The sequence below is a fragment of the Camelus ferus genome, chromosome 6 (genome assembly GCF_009834535.1).
Source record: "Camelus ferus isolate YT-003-E chromosome 6, BCGSAC_Cfer_1.0, whole genome shotgun sequence".
NCBI lineage: Eukaryota > Metazoa > Chordata > Mammalia > Artiodactyla > Camelidae > Camelus > Camelus ferus.
In genome coordinates this window covers 83,466,032-83,485,075 of record NC_045701.1, presented here as the reverse complement: position 1 = coordinate 83,485,075, position 19,044 = coordinate 83,466,032, and the positions used below count along the sequence as shown (strand labels likewise).

The 19,044-nt window shown below is 48.4% G+C and overlaps 1 protein-coding gene across 1 annotated transcript in view; it reads right to left on the bottom strand.

Moving 5' to 3' along the window:
- Positions 1 to 8,549: 8,549 nt before the first annotated feature.
- The window catches only part of SLC24A4 (solute carrier family 24 member 4), a 152,266-nt gene continuing 141,771 nt past the window's right edge, over positions 8,550 to 19,044 (bottom strand). Inside the window, exons 14-17 of the mRNA XM_006184187.3 lie at positions 15,215 to 15,329; positions 11,542 to 11,654; positions 11,097 to 11,162; positions 8,550 to 9,986 (exon numbers count right to left, since the gene is read on the bottom strand). Coding sequence (XP_006184249.1) covers positions 9,834 to 9,986; positions 11,097 to 11,162; positions 11,542 to 11,654; positions 15,215 to 15,329 — 447 coding nt within the window. The 3' untranslated portion in view covers positions 8,550 to 9,833. The remainder of the gene's footprint in view (positions 9,987 to 11,096; positions 11,163 to 11,541; positions 11,655 to 15,214; positions 15,330 to 19,044) is intronic.

Below are 19,044 nucleotides of genomic sequence, written 5' to 3'. Positions count from 1 at the left end.
CACCACAAGCTGAGGAAACTGCATCTATGAGGACAGGCAGAGCCACACAAGATAAAGAGGGAAATTTCATCCCTCTATGGTTGTGGAAGGTCTGAAATGACCCATTGAGGCAAGTGGGAATTATTAAATGCTCCTGAGCAGGAGAGGGACAAATCCGATTTCTACATTAAAAGATCCCTCTGGCTGCTGAGTGGAGGCTGGACTGGGACGGGAGGGAGAGTGGAGGCAGGAGCCTGTGGCCTGGACCAGGCGAGCACTGACAGTGGGGCTGTGTGGACCAGAAAGGGAGTAAGAGGTTCCAAAAGCAACTGCGAGGGAGAAAATGAGAAGATGGATCGCTGCGTCTGCCACTAGAGGTGGTGGGAGGAGCTGACATTTTGTAGCTGATGACTGGTGAGATACTGGTACTACTGAGATGGGGGCAGAAGCAGGAAGACTGGGGGTGGGAGGAAAGTTTGGTGTTTTTTTCCCCCCAAATTTCATCGTGAAAAATTTCAAACATACAGAAAAAAACCCTGTACGGTGAACACCCCTCTACCCACCATCTACACCCTGCCATTAACACTACTGAACTTGTTTCATCACACATCAGCCCATCACCCACCCATCCCTCTGATGTTTTCAGTGCATTTCAAAGTTGCAAACCTCAGTACTCCTTCACCCCTAAACCCTTGGGCCTTCCCATCATTACCTGGAGTTCAACATTTAAGATTCTTCTCCTCCACTATTTAGCATTTCTGTAAGTTATTCACCTTTACTCTATCTAACTATTGATGGATAGTTGAGTTGCTTCAAATTTTGGGGTATTACGAAAAAAAAACTGCTGTGAATGTTTGCCCACTTTAAAAAATTGGATTATTTTTGATCATACTGACTTTGAGGCACTCAGGAGGCGGAAAAGTCCAACAGGAGGTGAGAAGTGAGAAGAGGCTCTGGGGAGACTGAGAACCTTGTGGCTGGCAATGTCCATCTTGGGGGACAGCAGTGGTGGTGTTAATCATTGCTCTGTCTGGGAGGGCTGAGCTGGATCAGTGAAACTTTGAATGCACATTAGAATCATCTGGGAACTTTTAAACCCTGAGGCCGAGGCCAGTATGATCACCTCTAGGGTGGGGCCCAGGTGGCTGTGTGTTTTAAAGCTCCCAAGATGACTCCAGTGGGCAGTTAAGATCGAGAACCACTGGGTAGAAGAAAGGCTCCAAGATGGAATGTAGGTAAATGCTTTCATTCAAGGAGCAGGTGTAGGAAAAGCCAGGAGAAGATATGAAGAAATAAAGAAGTGGAGAAGTAGAGGAGTGAGTTTGTTTACCAGGGAGGACAGAATCCACAGTATTAAAGCCTGTAGAATGACTGAGGCCAATGAGAGCCCTGGGGGTGTCATGGTGTGAAGACAGTCAGGGCAGACGGGATGGGAGAACTCAGAGGCACAGAGTGCAGGCTGAGCCTCAGAAGAGAGCTCACTGGTGGGGATGGAGAGAGGTCAGAATCTCCTCCTCCCCTGGGCTCTGCCTGGGGGACACCAGCTAGCAAAGGCAGGTGACAGAAGCCCAGGAGAAAGTCTGCTTCTCATACCAGTGGCCCATCAGACCTCCTGCACCAGGACTGTGGTGAACTTGGAATTGCCTAGAGCCAGTTTTAGAAAACATTGAAAACAAGCTGATAGAGACTGAGATGTGAAATTAACCAGGAGAGGAGCTCCTAGGGGGTGACAGGTTCAGTCAGCCACCTGCTCCTTCCTCTGGTCCGAGCAGCCTCAGGCAATGGAAGGAGGCGTGGCTGTTAAGGCTGCCTCCCATGGGCTGTAGCCAAGAGACCCTCCGCACAGCGCACAGCGTGTATACTCTCTGAACATCATTTTCCCCATCTGTGAAATGGGGACTTTTTCTGTTTCTGTCCTGTGTTCCACTGACTTTGTAAGCCATGCAGCACCAGATTGATTGAGGGACAATGAGATGCTAGGAACCAAGAGCATACCGCTGCAGGACCCACAAAACTAACTGGATTGGAATTACGAAGTCAAAGTCCTTCCTACCTCGTAGATTGAGTTTGAGACATAAAAAAGTTAAAACAAAAGAGGTTCCTAACTCTCATCTAAAGTACTTCTTATCTAAAGAAGAACCTGGGGGAAAGATTTTTTTTTTTAATATTTAAAAATTTTAGATTCATTGAGGACAGATGCTTTCATCAGTACAATAAAAAGTTACTAGAAAATGCAATGAAGAAAACAAGTTCAGACATAAAATGACTCATCACATTGCCATACATGTTTATATTCTCTGTTTCTATACTCGTCTCGTGGCAGATGGAGAACTGTCTGTGAGCCCGCACAGGTGCCCAGATCACACCCTGAGTAGGATGGATCCATCTTCTCAGCATCCACCCAAAGTGGACCAGCAGCACTGCATCACCTGGGAACTTGCTAGAAATGTAGTCTCTTTGGCCCCATCCCATTCCTGCTGAATCAGAATCTGCTCTTTAACAGGACGCCCAGGTGATTCATGTGCATATTGAAGTTTATGGTGGCGCCCGAGGCATCTGGGACTCAGGAAACTTTTGTAGGATGAAGGAATTAACCAGAACCTCTCCACCTCATCTCAATTTTTCATGACACAAGAGCATAACCTTCCTCTTGATGAGCAGGACAAGAGACATAATTTGCAGGGCCCAGGACAAAAATGAAAATGTGGGCTACAAGGATATATTGTACAACCTGGGGAAGACAGCCAATATTTTAGAATAACTATAAATGGAGTATAACCTTTAAAAATTGTGAATCACAGTAAAGGGAGGGTAGAGCTCAGTGGCAGAGTGTGAGCTTAGCATGCATGAGGTCCTGGGTTCAATCCACAGCACTTCCATTAAGAATAAATAAATAAACTGAATTACTTCCCCCTCCAAAGAAAAATTGTGGATTACTATATTGTACACCTGTAATTTATATAATACTGTACAGCAACTTCAATTTAAAAAAATGAAAATGTGGGGTCCCTTTTCAAAAGATCATTAAGGATTTCAAGATGGTGACAACTAAGCCTGGGGCCCTTCTGAGTGTGAGGCCCAGTGTGACAGACTGTTCGGGTCCCCTGTCTATAAAGCTGGCCTTACTGATGAGGTAGGAGAAGGCTGGGTCATTCTGGGGTCATTCATGCTAGCCCAGGTAAGTTATGCGATTTCTGCTTTATTTTATTCATTACCAATCATTATAATCAAAAAGCTCCAACCCTCATCTTTTTCGAAGTTTATTTTTTCTCAATATGCAAATAGAAATGGTTTCAATAAATGGCTCTTATTCCAGTGTAAAGAATTCTTTCAAAAAATACAAATACGTGTGTGTCTATTAAAACATGAATGGAAGCTCTCTATAGGGAAAGACAACTTGTGTTCATTTATTTTATTGACAGTGTACAGATTTTCATATATTGCATTACAATACTGACTGCTAGATTTCTTATAAAGATTTAGTTCATATTTACTCTAGATTTTTCTTCACAATAAAAATAAACTCATGCCACTGTTTAGTAACCAGTAATGTCAATTCATTCAAATTTAATGACAGTTTTTTTAAACTAAGAATCTCATATCACAGAGCATTCACAGTGCAGGAGGTCACAGTTATTGAAAAAATAAATAGCCAGATAAATATATTTATTATTTACAACTTTTCAGCTCATTGCTCCTGCTTCGCCCGTTAGAGAAAATGAACAAAGATGGCAGTGTTCAGCCCAGCCTGCCAGAACTGTCTTACGGAGACTCAAGTGATGTGTAACAGCCCCAGAAGTGTTTGGTTTGGGTGGTTTCTGAGGCGGTTCGTTCTAGGCATGAGAGCCCTCTGGTTCTACCTCCTTGATATTTGTTAAGTCAAGGCTGGGCCCCAGGAAGATGCCACGGCCCCAGGGAAACAGTGCTCAGTCTGCCTCTCGGGCACCTGGGCTGCGCCAGGCCTCCCCTCACTCAGCCCTTTGCTTGGCAGCCCCCGTGTTGGCCCAGGGGCCTGGCCCCGCCTGGCTGGCAGCTCTTTTCCTCTCTAGGTCGTCAAGGCTCTCTTTGTATTCAGACACCAGCAACTGCTCAGGGCTGGCAGCTTCTGGGTGGAAGACACATACAGAAGACACCTACCAGGGAGAGTGTGCTCTGAACTTGAACCCTAGCCTCCTAGACCAGCAGCCCCCGGAGGAGGATCCCCAAGAACCAGCCACAGAGCTCAGCAACAGCTCTGTCTCCTGGACCCCAAATATCCTTGGTCCAAGCCACATGGAAGAAGCGCCAGGAAGAGTTCTACAGCTCAGATGGGTAACTCTGGAGTTGAGGTCAGGGATGCCCCAGTGGCCAGAAAAAACCCACCAGAACATCGGGTTTGGAAAAACAGACCTGCCTGGCTCATATCCCAGTTATTTTCAGTGGAAGGAAAGGCCTCGCTTCTTCTATGGCAAGGAGACTGTGAGTCTGTCTGGACACTTGGGAATTCCTGTCTTGGAAACTCTGGAGTGGGAGCAGGCTGAGCTCTGCTGTCTGGGGCTCTCCTTTACGCACAAAGGCTGATCATACCAAACCGTGTGGCTAGAAACCAAATGCTGCACATACTTTCTCTCCATAGCTAAAAAAAAAAAACAACTTGTTTTCCAGTGGTGGGGAGGGGAAGGTACATACTTTCTCCAGGATTAATGGCTTTGCTGGCATCCACCATGGAAAAGTCCCAACCAACGTGTTGCATAAAAAGCAACTGTTTGAATTCTGGCAACAGTGGGAGTAGGTTAGGTGTGGATTATGCTGTTATTTCTCATAGGGCTTTTAACTAAGATGCAGCCCATCCCAGACCCGTAAACGTACAGATGGAAAAACCACACAAGCAGGCGCCTGCCTTTCACAGAGGTACAGTGACGGCATCTCTTACTGTCAGAGCTGCCTCCCATGGCCCCGGTTCTGTATCCGGGTGTTTGGGAAGCAGACATTTCCCAGACTGGAAGCGGGGATGTTCTCGGCTCCTGCTACAAAGGGTGTGGAGCATACATGGCCTTGGCGACTGGACCCTGACACCACAAGAGGCAACAGAAAGCCTTAGAAACATGCAGGTAAAAGATGATGCTAAGCCCGGCCTCTGGCCCCCAGCAGCTTGTGAGGATTTAGCAGAAACGAATGGAACCAGGGAGCCATTTGTCATTAAAAAGTTAGAATTTTTAAAAAAATCCCCATAAAATAATCAATGCTCTAATACCTCCCAGCTGGTTCCCTGTTGTGATGGAAAAAAATAGCTCCTCCTGGGGGGCAGGATGGGAGTGAAGCGCCTCTTCTCCCGACTCCATGCAAGCACTGTTTTCTTGGGGCTGGGCAGCGCATGACTTTGGATACTGTCATGTTGGCTACTAGGCCTGCAATTAAGCACATTCTAGTGTCCCAATTCAGTTTTCCCTATTAAGAAGCAAATGAAACAACCTAAATGCCACTTAAAAATCTGTACCCTTACAGACTGTGCCCTTTGGGGAACAGATCTCTGTGGCAAGGCAAAGGGGCCTGGCACAAGCCAGATGACAAAGTCTGCGTCCCACCCGTGTCCTCTGCCTTGTGGGATGGGCCCGTGCAAAGACCCTCTTGTTCCACCACCCACATGCCTGGCACAGTAGGGGGATTTACTCAGTGCTGGAGGGGCCCCTTCTATGTGCTTTGAGAAGGCCCAGAGAGCGTCTTTACACTTCAAAGGCTCACGAAACCAGCTGCAGAGGGTAAGGGCTCACTGCTGGTCAGGCACCCAGATGCTCGAGAGGATAGAGGCTGGGGCAGCACATTGGGTCTGGGATGAATGGGGGATGACAGACTTCCTGCCACCCAAGAGTTGCCCAGAGAGCATTTTCAAAAATTTCTGGAAGTTGCTATGAGCGCGACATGGCAACAAAGCTGCCAAGATGTGGCCCATCCCAGGTGTCCTGGACGCATCTGCTACCTGCCCCAAGGGGAGGAAGACTCACAGAAGTGACATTCAGAGGGCATGTGAGGGACCAGGGAATATTTAAATCACGGCACTTGGGAACAATCTCCTGGAGGTTTTCACCCTAACAGGCAAGTTCTTTGTTTATTCAAGCAGCAAGCGTTTGCTGAGAGCCTGTCACATTCACTGCACAATCATCTTTTCCCACGTGGGAGAAGCACAGCCCACGAGGGAAGGAAAGGTGGGAGTGAGAGCGAAGAGACCACCCACAGCCCTAGGGGTCCACTCAGTGTCACGACTGACAGGAGGCCACCAGCTCACTGAGCAGCACAGCCCGAGCTGAAGGGTCTCTGCTGCTCTCTGCCCTGTTTCAGACCTTGACCCTGCTAGCCCACTTCACACCTGGGTAAGGAGGAAAGAAACAGATTCTCTCCCAGTGCATCTGGCCTCTCTCCACCCCAACCTTAAGGAGAGGGAGGGGCCCTAGGACTCAGGGAGGGGAAACACTGGGAGGAAAGAAGGATGTCAGCGCAAGGAGGCCACCCACACCCTTCCCAGGTTCCCAGCCTGTTTGCGGATCTGCTGTTCCCTGATGGCTGGGCTTCTGCTGATGCTGTGAGGTGGGCAAATCCTCGTCAAAAGGAAAGAGAGGGTGGTTTCTTTCCTTGGGACCTGGACCCTGGGCAGCCCAGGAGGGATCTGCAGGACTGCCCTAGAGGGATGGGCACACTCATCTGGTTTAAGCCAGCTCTGGAGGCTTATGCCTTTTCAGCTGCTTGGGTCCGAAGAGGCAGAGGATTGACAAGGAAAAGCAAGAGGCCTCACAGGTGGGGCGGCGGGGTACGGAGCAGGTAATGAACAGGGGAAGATTCACGAGGTCTGGGCACCCGGAGATGAACACAGAGACCAGCAGCCCAGGGGATACAGGACAGATGGGAGTGGGACAGCTCTGACCTGCCCTTAACCTTAGTCTCTCACTGCTGCTGATCCAGAACCTTCCTCCAGGACCAGGTTCTTAAGACACTGCACGTCTTCCACCCTGACTATGCTTGGGCTGGCGAAGGCAAATACCAAGCCAGAAATTAAGACAACTAGCTGCTCCTGCTTCTGTAGACATTTTCTATCTGAGTGCAATGGCTCACTTTTCTTTTCTGTCCCCCAATTCAAAGAGCTAAGTTAATTTTTTTAATCGCCTATTTTGGGAGCAGAATAATTACCCCGTGCTCATTAGTTTGGGAATAGAGGAAGTAATCCTGCGCAGTGATGAAAGCATTATTTTAAAATGAAGGCCTAATTCAACAAGCAATTCTTTAAACTTGAGATGGAAAAATAGTTAGTTAAAAAAGAATTTTTCACCTACAGTGTATATATATTTTCCTAAATACAATAAATGCATAGATCCTTTAAGGAAGTTACATTGGCACATTAAAGTCATATGAGAATTAGCCAGGACTGCTCGACATACTAAAAACATAATTTTTTTGGTCTCAAACTGCAACTGCAACATACTTTATAACCTCAGGTGGGTTCTGCTGAGGAAGAGGCAGGTCATTAGGATGTGTCCTCTGAAAGCTGCCCAAGAGCACAAAAAGCTGAACACCAGCAGGGACATCATCAGGGGCAAGTGGCCTGTGCCTTGTTGTACCTAAAAATATTTTTTGGTCTTTATCAGAAAAAAAAAAACAGGGACATAGGATAGGGATAAATATCAGGATGTGAGCTGGAGCACCCAGATGTCAAATATTTGATGAAGTTTTGACTCAAACAATGAGGACTGACCCTAATGACCAGGACATGCCCACACCCACCCCACCAAGGATGGCTACACGCCAGACTGGCTGAGCCTGGAGGGGTGACGATCTGGGGCTGGGCCCCTGTTCTGTTACTTACTAACCATTGACCTAGAGTCACCTGACCTCTCCAAGACTACATTTCCTGTTAAATGGGGAAAATAAGCCCTATTTACATCACAGACGCACTCTGAAGCCTGGATGAGTCTGTAAGATGGAGAAGACCAGGCTGCTATTCTATGAGGGCACAGAGCAGTCCCGAGGGTTCCGAAACCCTCTGCATCTAAAAGTTTATACAGATGAACCTATAGGCTCCCTGGCCTCCCACGTAGCTAATTTCTTAGGAAAATCGCTTTTTGTCCTCAACTTGAAGACCACTGAGTATCTGGGGAGAGAAACAAAGAAGAGAAGCCTTGACCTGGTGTGGCTACTAACACTGATGAGGATGCAAAATAGAAGCCTGGTGATGGGAGTTGTCACGTCTTAGGCTCACACGAAAGGAATTCAAGGGACACGAGCTTGAACACAACCTCCTTCTGAAATTCAGGAGGCCCTAAAGAGCACAGCCACAAATTCCACTACGGTCACAACCTTTGTGTCTCAGGAAAGATCTAGGATTGAATTTACACTCATCACCTGTGACCGATTATTGGTGAATTGCTGAAATACCGCCTTTCCTCACACCATCATGGGGCGTTCCCATACAGTCTTCTGTGCAAAATATCCCAATATTAAAAGTGCATCAAATCTGATAGACTTTTCCAATAGAAACATTAAAAAAATAAAAAAACACCTCTATATAAAATTAATTGTGCTTTCTGTTTAGAAACCACAAATGGTTTGTGTTCATAAATCTTTTTAATATATATTTGAGAGCTAAGCAGCAGCTGAAAATTGTTTCATATTCTTCTATCTGTTTTTGAATCAGCCTCCCATCCCTGGCCTTTCATGTGTAGCAAACTATAAGGTTCAAGAAACTTAGGTCTAAAAAATTCCAAGTTACGGTTTTCAGATACCTCCAGCTAACCAGAGAGCAACTGGTGTTTTTTCAGGAAATCTCTCTTCTTGTCATTAAACCATGGTTTCTGGCACACTCATTCCAGTTAAGCAGGCTATGAAATTGGTTGGGCATAGAAACAATTGGGTCTTTGAAGGGGGTGGCTTTGAGAGTAGAGCAGTAACAAAGAAATGACAAACCCAAACTGACGATGCGCCGCCTCCCACAGGAGGTCTGGAATGAACGGCTGGGAACTACGAGCTCCACCGTGTCTCTTTGTTAGCACCCGTTAGTCTTTCACACTTTTCTATATTCCAAACCAAACGTCTTAGTGTCGATGCAACGTGATACACGTGGGATTCGTTTTTCAGAAGCATTACCTTTTTGGTCCCCGTCCAGGTCCTTTGTATGGAATGATATTTTTCAAGTATGATGATCTATGAGTGACATTTTATTTTTACTGTTTCATTGTTCATTCTCTGAATGCATCAATAAACGTGGTAAGAATATTCACTCGTTCTCTCTCTTCAGCTGTGATCAACCATGTCTATTCTTCCAATTTTTGCAGAAGAAGGGGTGGAGTGTTTGCCATTACAGCCCCAAACTCCCAACAGGTTGAGCCTTGCTTCCTCCAAACTTTGAGTGCTTCCAGGGGATTCAGAGGCTCTCAGTAGCACATGCTGCCCAAGGACCTCACACCCTCTGGCCCAGAGGGGCCCCCTGAGAACAGCGTACTTATCTTGCACTTGCCCCAGGAGACCTTGTGTTCACCAACCGCCTCATTTCCGAGGCTGCCGTGCGACAGAAAGACAACCTGAGCACAGAAGTCCTTCTGACCCAAGCGTCCGGGAGAGGAGACACATGCCACATCCCTATGGCTGGCAGCTCAGAGGTCTGCGAAGCTGCTCAAATAGCAACCCCCGAATCTTGCTTTTGGAGGCGCAGAACTCCGAGGAGGAGGATGACGCCTGGCAACCTGGCCTGTGGCCAGACAAAGACCACATTGGCTCTTCCTTCCTGTGGATGAAAGAACAGACGGTGGCAGGAGAGATTTGTGGTGGGGGAGGGAGGGGAAGGAAGATGCCAGAGTATCCAGAACAGCTCCCGGCGGGGCAGTGGCTCTGCTTTAATCATCTTCTCGGCACATCGGCAAGTTGACAAAGGTGAAGACGTTAAACTCTATCATTATGGAGAAGCACAAGAAGATGGCGTAGAGAACCAGCACGTAGACCCCCAGCTTCCGGTCCAGCTTCCATTTGTTCAGATGGATGCCGAGGACCTGGAAGGAGAGAGAGCAAGGACTGGGCTTCGGGCAGAGAACTACAGAAGGCACTTTCACTGGAAAACTACACACAAACTAGGAACCCAGAACTTTCTCCAAAATGAGGACAAGAGCAGAGGGGTGCTGCTGAATATATCCTTGATCAGAATAAGCCCTGCAGGATTTAGACGTGTCTGACGAGAGGGTGCTGACCCCAGGCACACACAGCAGCTGCCAGCAGGGAACCGGCCCTCCCTGGGCAGGCACATGCCTTCTTCGGAAAGCATGTGCCCTCCTGGGCCTTCTTTAGTAACAATCGGGACTTTCACTGGGCCCTCTCTTTGCTCCAGAGCTTGGCATCCTCAGCCATCTTCAGCGAAACTTCCACTGTTCTTGCTGGCCCACGGTCTGGGGAACTTCAGCCTGGACCACCTCTTTCTATTTGTGTACATGGGTGTTTAGGAGACAGGGCTGGAGCTCATCTTCTGTCTGTGTTCTTTCCAGACTTGCCCACGTGTCCTTTTACTACCTTCTTTCTTATCCCTGAATCGGGGCTTCCCAAGAGTTAGATCACAGTAGCCCCATCAGAGCAAGGCCATGGGTCCTTAGAGACAGACCGACAAGGGTTCAAATCCCAGCTTTGTCATTTTCTGCACCTGTGACCCTGGACAAGTTACTTAACCCCTGAGCCTTGACTTCTGCAAAATGGAATGGTACCCTCAGGGGGTTGTAAGGATGGAATAAAGTCAGCAGAGGTAGAGCGTTCAGCACAATTTTGGGCACATGGGGCAAGGAGACCTCAGTATCTCCATGAGCCAGCCCTGAGGCCTGACCATCACGCTCCCATGTCAGCTCAGGTGGGCTGGGCAGCAAGAAGAGAGGAAACGTAATTCACTTCCTCTGGGCACTTATCAGTTGCTCAGGGAAAAGCGACTGTAATGGTGGGTGCCGACATTCTTGGCACACATGGTGTCTGGGGTATCTGTGAATTTATACTTTTTAATTTTCCAGCTTTATCCCTCACTGCCAAAGGGAAGTGAGAGGGGCTTCAGGGACACATAAGCGACTGTACAGAATCAGAGGAAACGACATACATGGAGGCTTCTGTTTGGAATTGTAACAACTCACGGTGAGAGCAACGGAGCCCAGCAGCAACACCACGGAGTAGACCAGACCCCGGCTGTTGATCTTCACCTAGAAAGACAAACACACGTGCCCTGAACCTCTGGGCTGCTCAGAGCCCCATCCGTTCTGGGAGCCCAGCACGCTACGCTGATCCCTTCTGTTATCAGGAAGCCACACGTGGGCACTTACAGGGAGGATGCAACTATGGATTCAGGTCTCTGCTTGTCTGCGGAAATGGACTAGGAGGTGACAGGTGTGCCAGTTGTGGGCAAACACAGGCTGCCTCCTGCAGGCACACCCAGGCTGCTCTGGGTGCTCTCATGCAAAGTGGGCACCAGGGTGCCCTGCAGCTCTTGGCTGGAACAGGGCCGACACCACCATCACGACCCATAAAGCGCGCATGCCTGGTATCATCTGGCTTATTACTAAGGAGGTGAGGGAAACTTACTGTGGATCCATAATTAATAAGCATCGTCTGCAGCCCCCACGGTATGCCGAGTCCCACTAGGATGTCAAACACGTTGCTTCCTATGGTGTTAGAGACCGCCATGTCACCTAGGCCTGCAGGGAACAATCGACACATCATTGAGAGCAGGTGGCCGGAACCCCCTGCTCATTCCCATAACTGTTCTGCTAGTGCTGCTCCTTAGAAGGACTCCCTTCTTCATGGAGCCCGTATCTCTAAAAGCTCTTTATGATGTCTAAGACTCTCCCTCCCTTCATGAAGCCTACAGGGGCCGGCTATGGGTTGAACTGTGACCCCGAAGATTCAGATGTTGGAGTCTTAACTCCCAATACCTCAAAACGTGATCTTATCCAGAGAGAAGGTCTTTACAGAGATGATCACATTAAAATGAGGTCCTTAGGGTGGATCCTAATCCAGTGTGACTGGTATTCTCATTGGGAGGGGAAATTTGGGCACAGGCCTGCATACAGGGAGAAGCCCATTTAATCAGGAAGACAGTTGTCCACAAGCCAAGGAGAGGCCTGGAACAGACAGAAAGAATCAACTCTTCCGATACGTTGATCCCTGACTTCTAACCTTACTGTGGGTCGGTAAGTTTGTTTTCATGTCTCCCGGTCTGTGGCACTTAGTTAGCACAGCCCTAGGCAACTAACACAGAGCCCTTCCCTATTCCTCCCGCCGGCGTGTCAGCCGGCGTTCTCCGAGGACCCACTATGTGCTTCTTCTTATTTGAACCTCGTCCTTAGTGCACCATGACCTTGACCCAGATGATAGAGCATCAGATCTTATGCCCAGGTGGTCTCCCAAGAGTGAACTCTTCCCTCTCAATCAGACTAGAAGCATCTTACAGGCGAGGGGCCCTTCCCGTCTCACTGACCGTTCTCATGCCAGCCGCAGTCTGAGGAACTTAATAACTTGAGAGGTAGTCAAAGTTAGAAAATAAATTTTTACAAATAAGACTCATACTGGCTGAAAGCTCTTCTAACCTGGCCCCTTAGCCCTAAATCGACACAACTGTCATGATCTGGCACACATACATCCGTGGAATGAACAAGCCTAAAACACACATGCCTGTAACCGTAAAATCGCCTTGGTCACTGGCAGGCTTGCAGAGACTCAGACCAGCATCCAGACGATTGCCTCACCTCTGCTTGACCACCTGCCCCCTGGTATCAGCCAGGCCACCTCCTCCACCCTGTTTCTGTCATCCACTGACCTCCAGGACATGGTGCCTCCCTCAGGGGCCTCACAGCTCCCTCCCTGCCTGCTCAGGCACTGATCTGAGCACCTTCAACATCCTGGCAGCTTAGTCCTATTGGGGTTGGTGCCTCTGGGAAACCTGCCTTCCAGTCTCCCAGGATCTTGTGAAACAGGAATGTGCAACAACTGTTGTGGACCAGCCTCTCACCCCTGGTGAGGAGGCGGGCACTAGCTGCACGGGCCAGGAGGCACTAAGACGCCTGAGTTTGGGAGAAGAGAGAGAGTCCTTCTCAGGTTTGGTGACTTCCTGCTCTGTGCGGACATGACCCTCTAAGGAATCTTATGGCAGCGCCACTTAAACTTTAAACGTGCAGGGCTCACTAGGGATCTTGCTAAAAAGCACTTTGATTTAGGGGGGTTGGGGCAGAGCCTGAACGTCTCCATTTCTTTCAAGCTGATGCTGCCAGCCTGGACCACATTTTGGGCTGCGAGCCTTTAGGGAGGCCAGGATGCAGGACCTCTGTGTTACAGCACTCTGCCCAGCTCCTGCTTTGTGCCACGGACTCTGAACAGAGGGTTCTGGATCCTCCACCATAAAGAATCTGTCTCTGCTTTAACCCCGTCTCCTGGATCCTCTGTCAATCACGTCAGCATCACCCTGTGACACACACACTCCCACCTGCCTCATTCTCCCTCAGTTTCTGTGTTCCCACATTCCACAGGAGCTACTCAGACATGACGTCCTCTCTCAGAGCCCCTCTGACCTCCTGGGACCCCCCTCCATGCCCTTAACTTTCTAGTATCATGATCTCTCATCTACTATTCTGGACTCCAAGGCCAGCTGTTTAAATGGTACATTCTCTTGCCCCCTTTACCTTCCACTGTGTTCACCCAGGCAACCCCAGCTCTGGATGAACTTGTCATCTCTCATCTGTATGTAACTGGAGCTGGTATGACTCCAAACTCATGCTGGAATCCCAGCCAAATTCATGAACATCAGCCAGGCCCTCAGTCTTCAGGGGCTTTCTTTTACCGACTGCACCGGGGTGAATAGTGCCCACCCCCCCAACTCATGTCCACCCGATACCTGTGAACATGACCTTATTTACAAGTAGCGTCTTTGTGGATGCAAATTAAACTGAGGTCATACTGATCAGGGTTGGCCCTACTCCAGTGACTGGCGTCTTTATAAGAAGCGGGAAGTTTGAACCCAGACACAGGCAGAGGAAAGAACACCAGGTGAAGACGTAGTGAAGGCTGGAGGGATGCAGCCACAGGACAACAGGGTTCCTGGCAACCACCAGAAGCTGGAGGAAAACAAGGATTCTTCCCTAGAACCTTCAGAGGGAGTGTGGTATTGCTGACACTTTGATTTTGGACTTGCAGTCCCTGGAACTGTAAGATAACCCATTTCTCCTGTTTTAAGTCACCTGGTTGGGGTACTTTTGTTATGACAGCCCTAGGAAATGAAAACACTCACCTCACAGGTTACTTGATTAAATCCCACTCCCCTGAGCTGGTGTCCCCCACTGTCCCTGCTCTCCACAAGGCTCCAGCCTGCCGGCAGATGTACTCCCACCCCTCCCTCCCCTCAATTCACGTTTCCTTGGGACTGACCTACCAACGAATCCACCCTACCCTTGATCTTGGAGAAATAAACCGTTTTCCTTCTTTCCAAACCATCTTTCTCTCTGGACACGTCGCTCCTCTCCAGTCTTCTCTGAGGTTTCACTCTATCATTTGCCCACCCTGCCCCCATACTTTCAAACTTCCATCTGCCCAAGTCTGGGCTTGGATACTATCTCACCAGCAGAAAAGGAGCAGTAAAAGAAGACTGGCTCTTTACAGAGGGGAGGGAAATAGCTCAGTGGCACAGCACGTGCTTAGCATGCACAAGGTCCTGGGTTCAATCCCCAGTACCTCCATTTAAAAAAAAGACATTAAGATAAAAGACTGTCTCTTTACAGCTCTTTTGTCTGCCATCAAAGAGCATACAGTAGGCACTCTTCATCTTGCTTACCCCATGTCATTTAGTACTCCCACCAAACCAAAACATTATATAAGCTCTAGAACTTTGAGGAAGAATTGGGAAATAGTTGGAGATATAAGATGTCCCCACTTCGCCTTCCTGGGACCAGAACATTTCCCATTACTATTGCATTTACTATAAAAAGTCTGGGCTCCAGTTCTGTTCAATCTCACATTGGTGATGTCAGAACAAGCTCATCTTTATACAACTCCACGCAAGCCAGTGCTTCTAGATGCCTGGAGTTGACCTTGGTAGCATTCTCTCCACAGATGGAATCTAATACCTGGTGCTTTCCAGTCGTCACAGTTTCCCCCATAGCAGGACTTAAGGACTCCCAGTCATGAGAGCCAGGAACTGTAACCGGGTGGTGGGGAGGGGCCTGTACAGTGATGCTGAGGGCTGCGGGGGCCGAGGCACCATCCGTACCTTGTCTCGCCACGATCAAGCTGGCCATGCAGTCTGGAACGCTTGTGCCTGCTGCAAGGAAGGTAATGCCCATGATGACATCAGGGATCCCCAGGGTGTATCCAATAATAGTCACCTGCAGAAGAGGGGGAGACATGAACTCACAGAGGAGCACTCCGGGAAGCTGGGCTTACAACTGAGTGTCTTCAACTTAAACGTAGCACTGCTATATATATATATATATGACCAAAAGAAACATCTGGAATGCAGTTTTATTTTAAAAAACATCTTTTGAATGTTCTTTTTTCCAGATTACATGAATCATATGTGTTTACTGTTTTTTAAAAGTTTAAAAAATAAAGGAAAATGACAGTAAAAATCACCTACCATTTCTCAAGACCCTCAGACAACCACAATGAACACTTTCCATCAGACAGTGATTCTCAAATTTGAACATGTAGGAAATCCTCTGGTGGGCTGGTTAAAATAGGACTGCCAGGCCCACCCCCCAGAGTTGCTGACTTAGGAGGCCTGGGGTGAAGCCCAAGAATCTGCATTCTGAACAAGTTCCCAGGTGGTTGGGACCCTACGGCTGCTGGTCTGGGAACCACATTTGAAAACCTTGCTTTAGAATATATCCTTGACCTTCTTCCTGGGGTGTGTATTAGAAAAAAATAAAATCAGATTCTGGTATTTTGCAACTATTTATTTCATGTAATAATACATTGTGAATATCCTTCCACCTCAAATATTCATCTGCAACATTATTTTAAACTGATGCATGGATTCCACTGTACGGCTGTAAAGTTTCTGCCAGTCTGTCACTGGTGGATACTGAGGTGGTTTCTTTTTTTTGCTTTTACAATACTATTGCATATGAGTAACATTTATTGAGCACTTTCTGTGTAGCGGGTACCCTGCAAGTGTTTTACTTTCGTAATCTCATGCATTCTGTTATTCACCACTCACTAGTGAGGGAGGCACTATTATTATGCCCAGGGAAACCAGGGTCAGAGAGCTTCAGTTACAATCGTGGTGGGCAAGAAGCTGGTGAGACTCCAGGCCAAGTCTTTCCGACTCTAAAGGCATGCCCCAGCCTCGCAATCACGTGTACGAACATCTTTGAGTTCTCATCTTACTACCTCCTTAGGATAAGTTCCAAGAAATAGAACTGTTGGGTGAAGGATACACAGGCTTTTAAGGATCTTGACGCAAGATCACATACTCCTCTAAGAAATGCCTGAGAGTTGGGAGATGGCCAGGGCCCTGAGCGGACAGCCAGGTGGAAATCCCCAGAAGCATTTGAACAAACCCATTTAAAACACCCATTAGCTCTGGCTCGCCTCCCCATTGAGAAACTGGGAACAGTGGCACCTCTTAGGGTTGTTCACATCTTGCTGATGGCTCTAATCCCAGCCAATGGTTGGATGGCTCAGGACAAGCTGATTTGCTTCTCTGAGCTTCAGTTCCCTCATCTGTAAAATGAGCTTTTAAATGAGGATTAACTGAGACAATGTGAGGTGACAGTGCCCAGCATATGCAAGACGTTCACTGATGTATGTTTCCCTTCTCTTTCAAGTACTCGTCTTCCAGTCAATGAGGGCAGACAAAATGAGGGTGATTAGACTCACGGGGCTTAGCCCTGGATGAAGTGTGCTTTCTAAGGGCAAACCTTAGCCCTGGAATGTAGCCTGCGCTCGTGGACTAAAACGATATCCCTTCCAGGACAGAGCTTTGCAGAGGGGTTTGAAGATGATCCATCCCAAACGACAGTGCTCAGCTCAGTGTCACCAGGCGTGGGGAAGAGTGCACGCTGACAGGTCTGCTCTGAGCTGTGCGAGAAGAGAGACACTGAGGATGCCCAAAGCGCACAGCTGACTGGTCAGTGCTTAACCCACGTTGTCTGTGGAGGAGGTTCCACGAGCACAGCTCAGCTATGGCTGACGTGTTTAATGAGTGATACCCGCTGTCCTAAGTACAGGAACCTGGGTTATCTTGACTCTATTGGGAATGCCTCCATTAAAAAAAAAAATCATTGAACTACATGGCTAAGAAGCTGGAGGATGGAAGGACAGAAGGGAGGCACACACTCTCTAAGCATTCAGGACCAGAGATGCTACCTGCGTGTTGCCTTGGACCCCAGCCCGGGGCCCTCTGAGCCCTCCTGATGCCTAGGCTTCAGAGACGGAAGCAGAGCTGAGTCCAGAGCTAGGGGGCTGGCCATGTACACGACCCTGGGGAAGCCAGGCCTCCTTTTTGGCCCTCGGTCTCCCCAGGTGTGAAAAGGTGCTGGGCAGGATGACCCCTTTGGAGGTCCCTGACATTCAAGAATCGTTTTCCCCAAAGCCTTGAGGGTGAGAGATGTGCAGTGCTGTGGGGTTCAGGTGTGGGCAGGTGTGACCTCACTGCTCCCTGGCGCCCCCAGCAGGGCATTAAGAAGGTGAGCATGTGATGTGCGGGCAAGCACATTTTCAGCAGAAATCAGGCTAATGTGGCACTTTTGTCTTTACCACTTTCTACTGTGGAGGCCATTTAATCACCCCAAACTGTGGCCAAAACCACAGGTAAGAGGGCCCCAGCAATGTGGTTCCTGGGACCCTGGCCAACCCAGTGCCACGACTCTGCTTTAAGAAGCTGGGGCGGGGAATGTAAGTCAAGATGGTGGGGTGGGAGTGTTATTAAACATCCCACCTCACTGCTAATTAGTAGAACTGACTTCATAATACTGTTGTTTTCAGCAATTAGAGAAGAAAAAATTTCACACGTTCATTAATTTGATCTTCTCTATTCTCACACCCACTCAAATGCCATGAAACACTCTTTCCACTTGCAATGTTGTTTTGTGAATGCACGTTAGGAAGAGAAATCGTTGGATCTTTTTATCAAATGTGAAGATGGGCCGGCCTTTAACCCTACTCAGAAAAACTTAAAATTTGCAAATTCAGTTCATTTTGAGGCACAGTTTTCATTATTTCTGGTTGCCATCCTTTTCTGGGGTGGTTTGGGTAGTAGCTATTCCCAGCTCCTCCCCGACCCCAACACACACACACACACCAGCATCTATGGGGACTGAAATGTCTATCTGAACAAATGTGGAAGCAGTGTTAGCTGCATCTCATGGTGAAAATGGCTGACACTTGCAGCGATGATCAATTTGCCACACTGTAAGCTCAGACCTAATGCCCAGACAGAGACTTTTTTGTTCTCCCAGTAACCTGTCAGATGGTGACGAACATGTCCATTTCGTGGAGGGGGAGACTGTGGCTCATGGAAGCTGGGTCTCCTGCCCAGGTGTCACAGCTCACAAGGGGAGAACTGGGATTCATATCCATTTCCATGTGACCCCATAGCTCTTCTTTCCCCATTAAATTGCTCCTTTGGGGTTAAGGGAAAGGTGCCCCTTGTGCCTCTGAAACCAAGACGCCCTCGCCCTGTGTGTTAGGTGTCAGGAGGCACTGGGTGTAGGGAGAGAATGAAATGACTACACGAAGGTGCACGTGGCTGACAGGAGAAATGCAGCTGTCCTGTAGGCCCTTCTCGCCTTGTTCCTGGCTTCCCCATGGTGTAGGGGGAGGGGAGGGACCCCAGGATGGTGCACAGAGCGAGGGTGAGGGGGCTCCTGCTTGGCCCCGCCCAGCGAATGAAAGGTTTGGACAGGAAGCAGTCACCTGCGGCCAGAGGAGCTATGCCACAGCCTCTCTGCCTGACCAACTTTAGTCCAAATGGCACCTGAAAATTCCAGTGACAAACTGAGAGGCCTTTCAGGAGAGTGGTTGAGGTCATGAACTCTGAAGACCAATACCTGGGTTCTAACCCCAACTCTAGAACTCACAAATTGTGTAATTAATTGT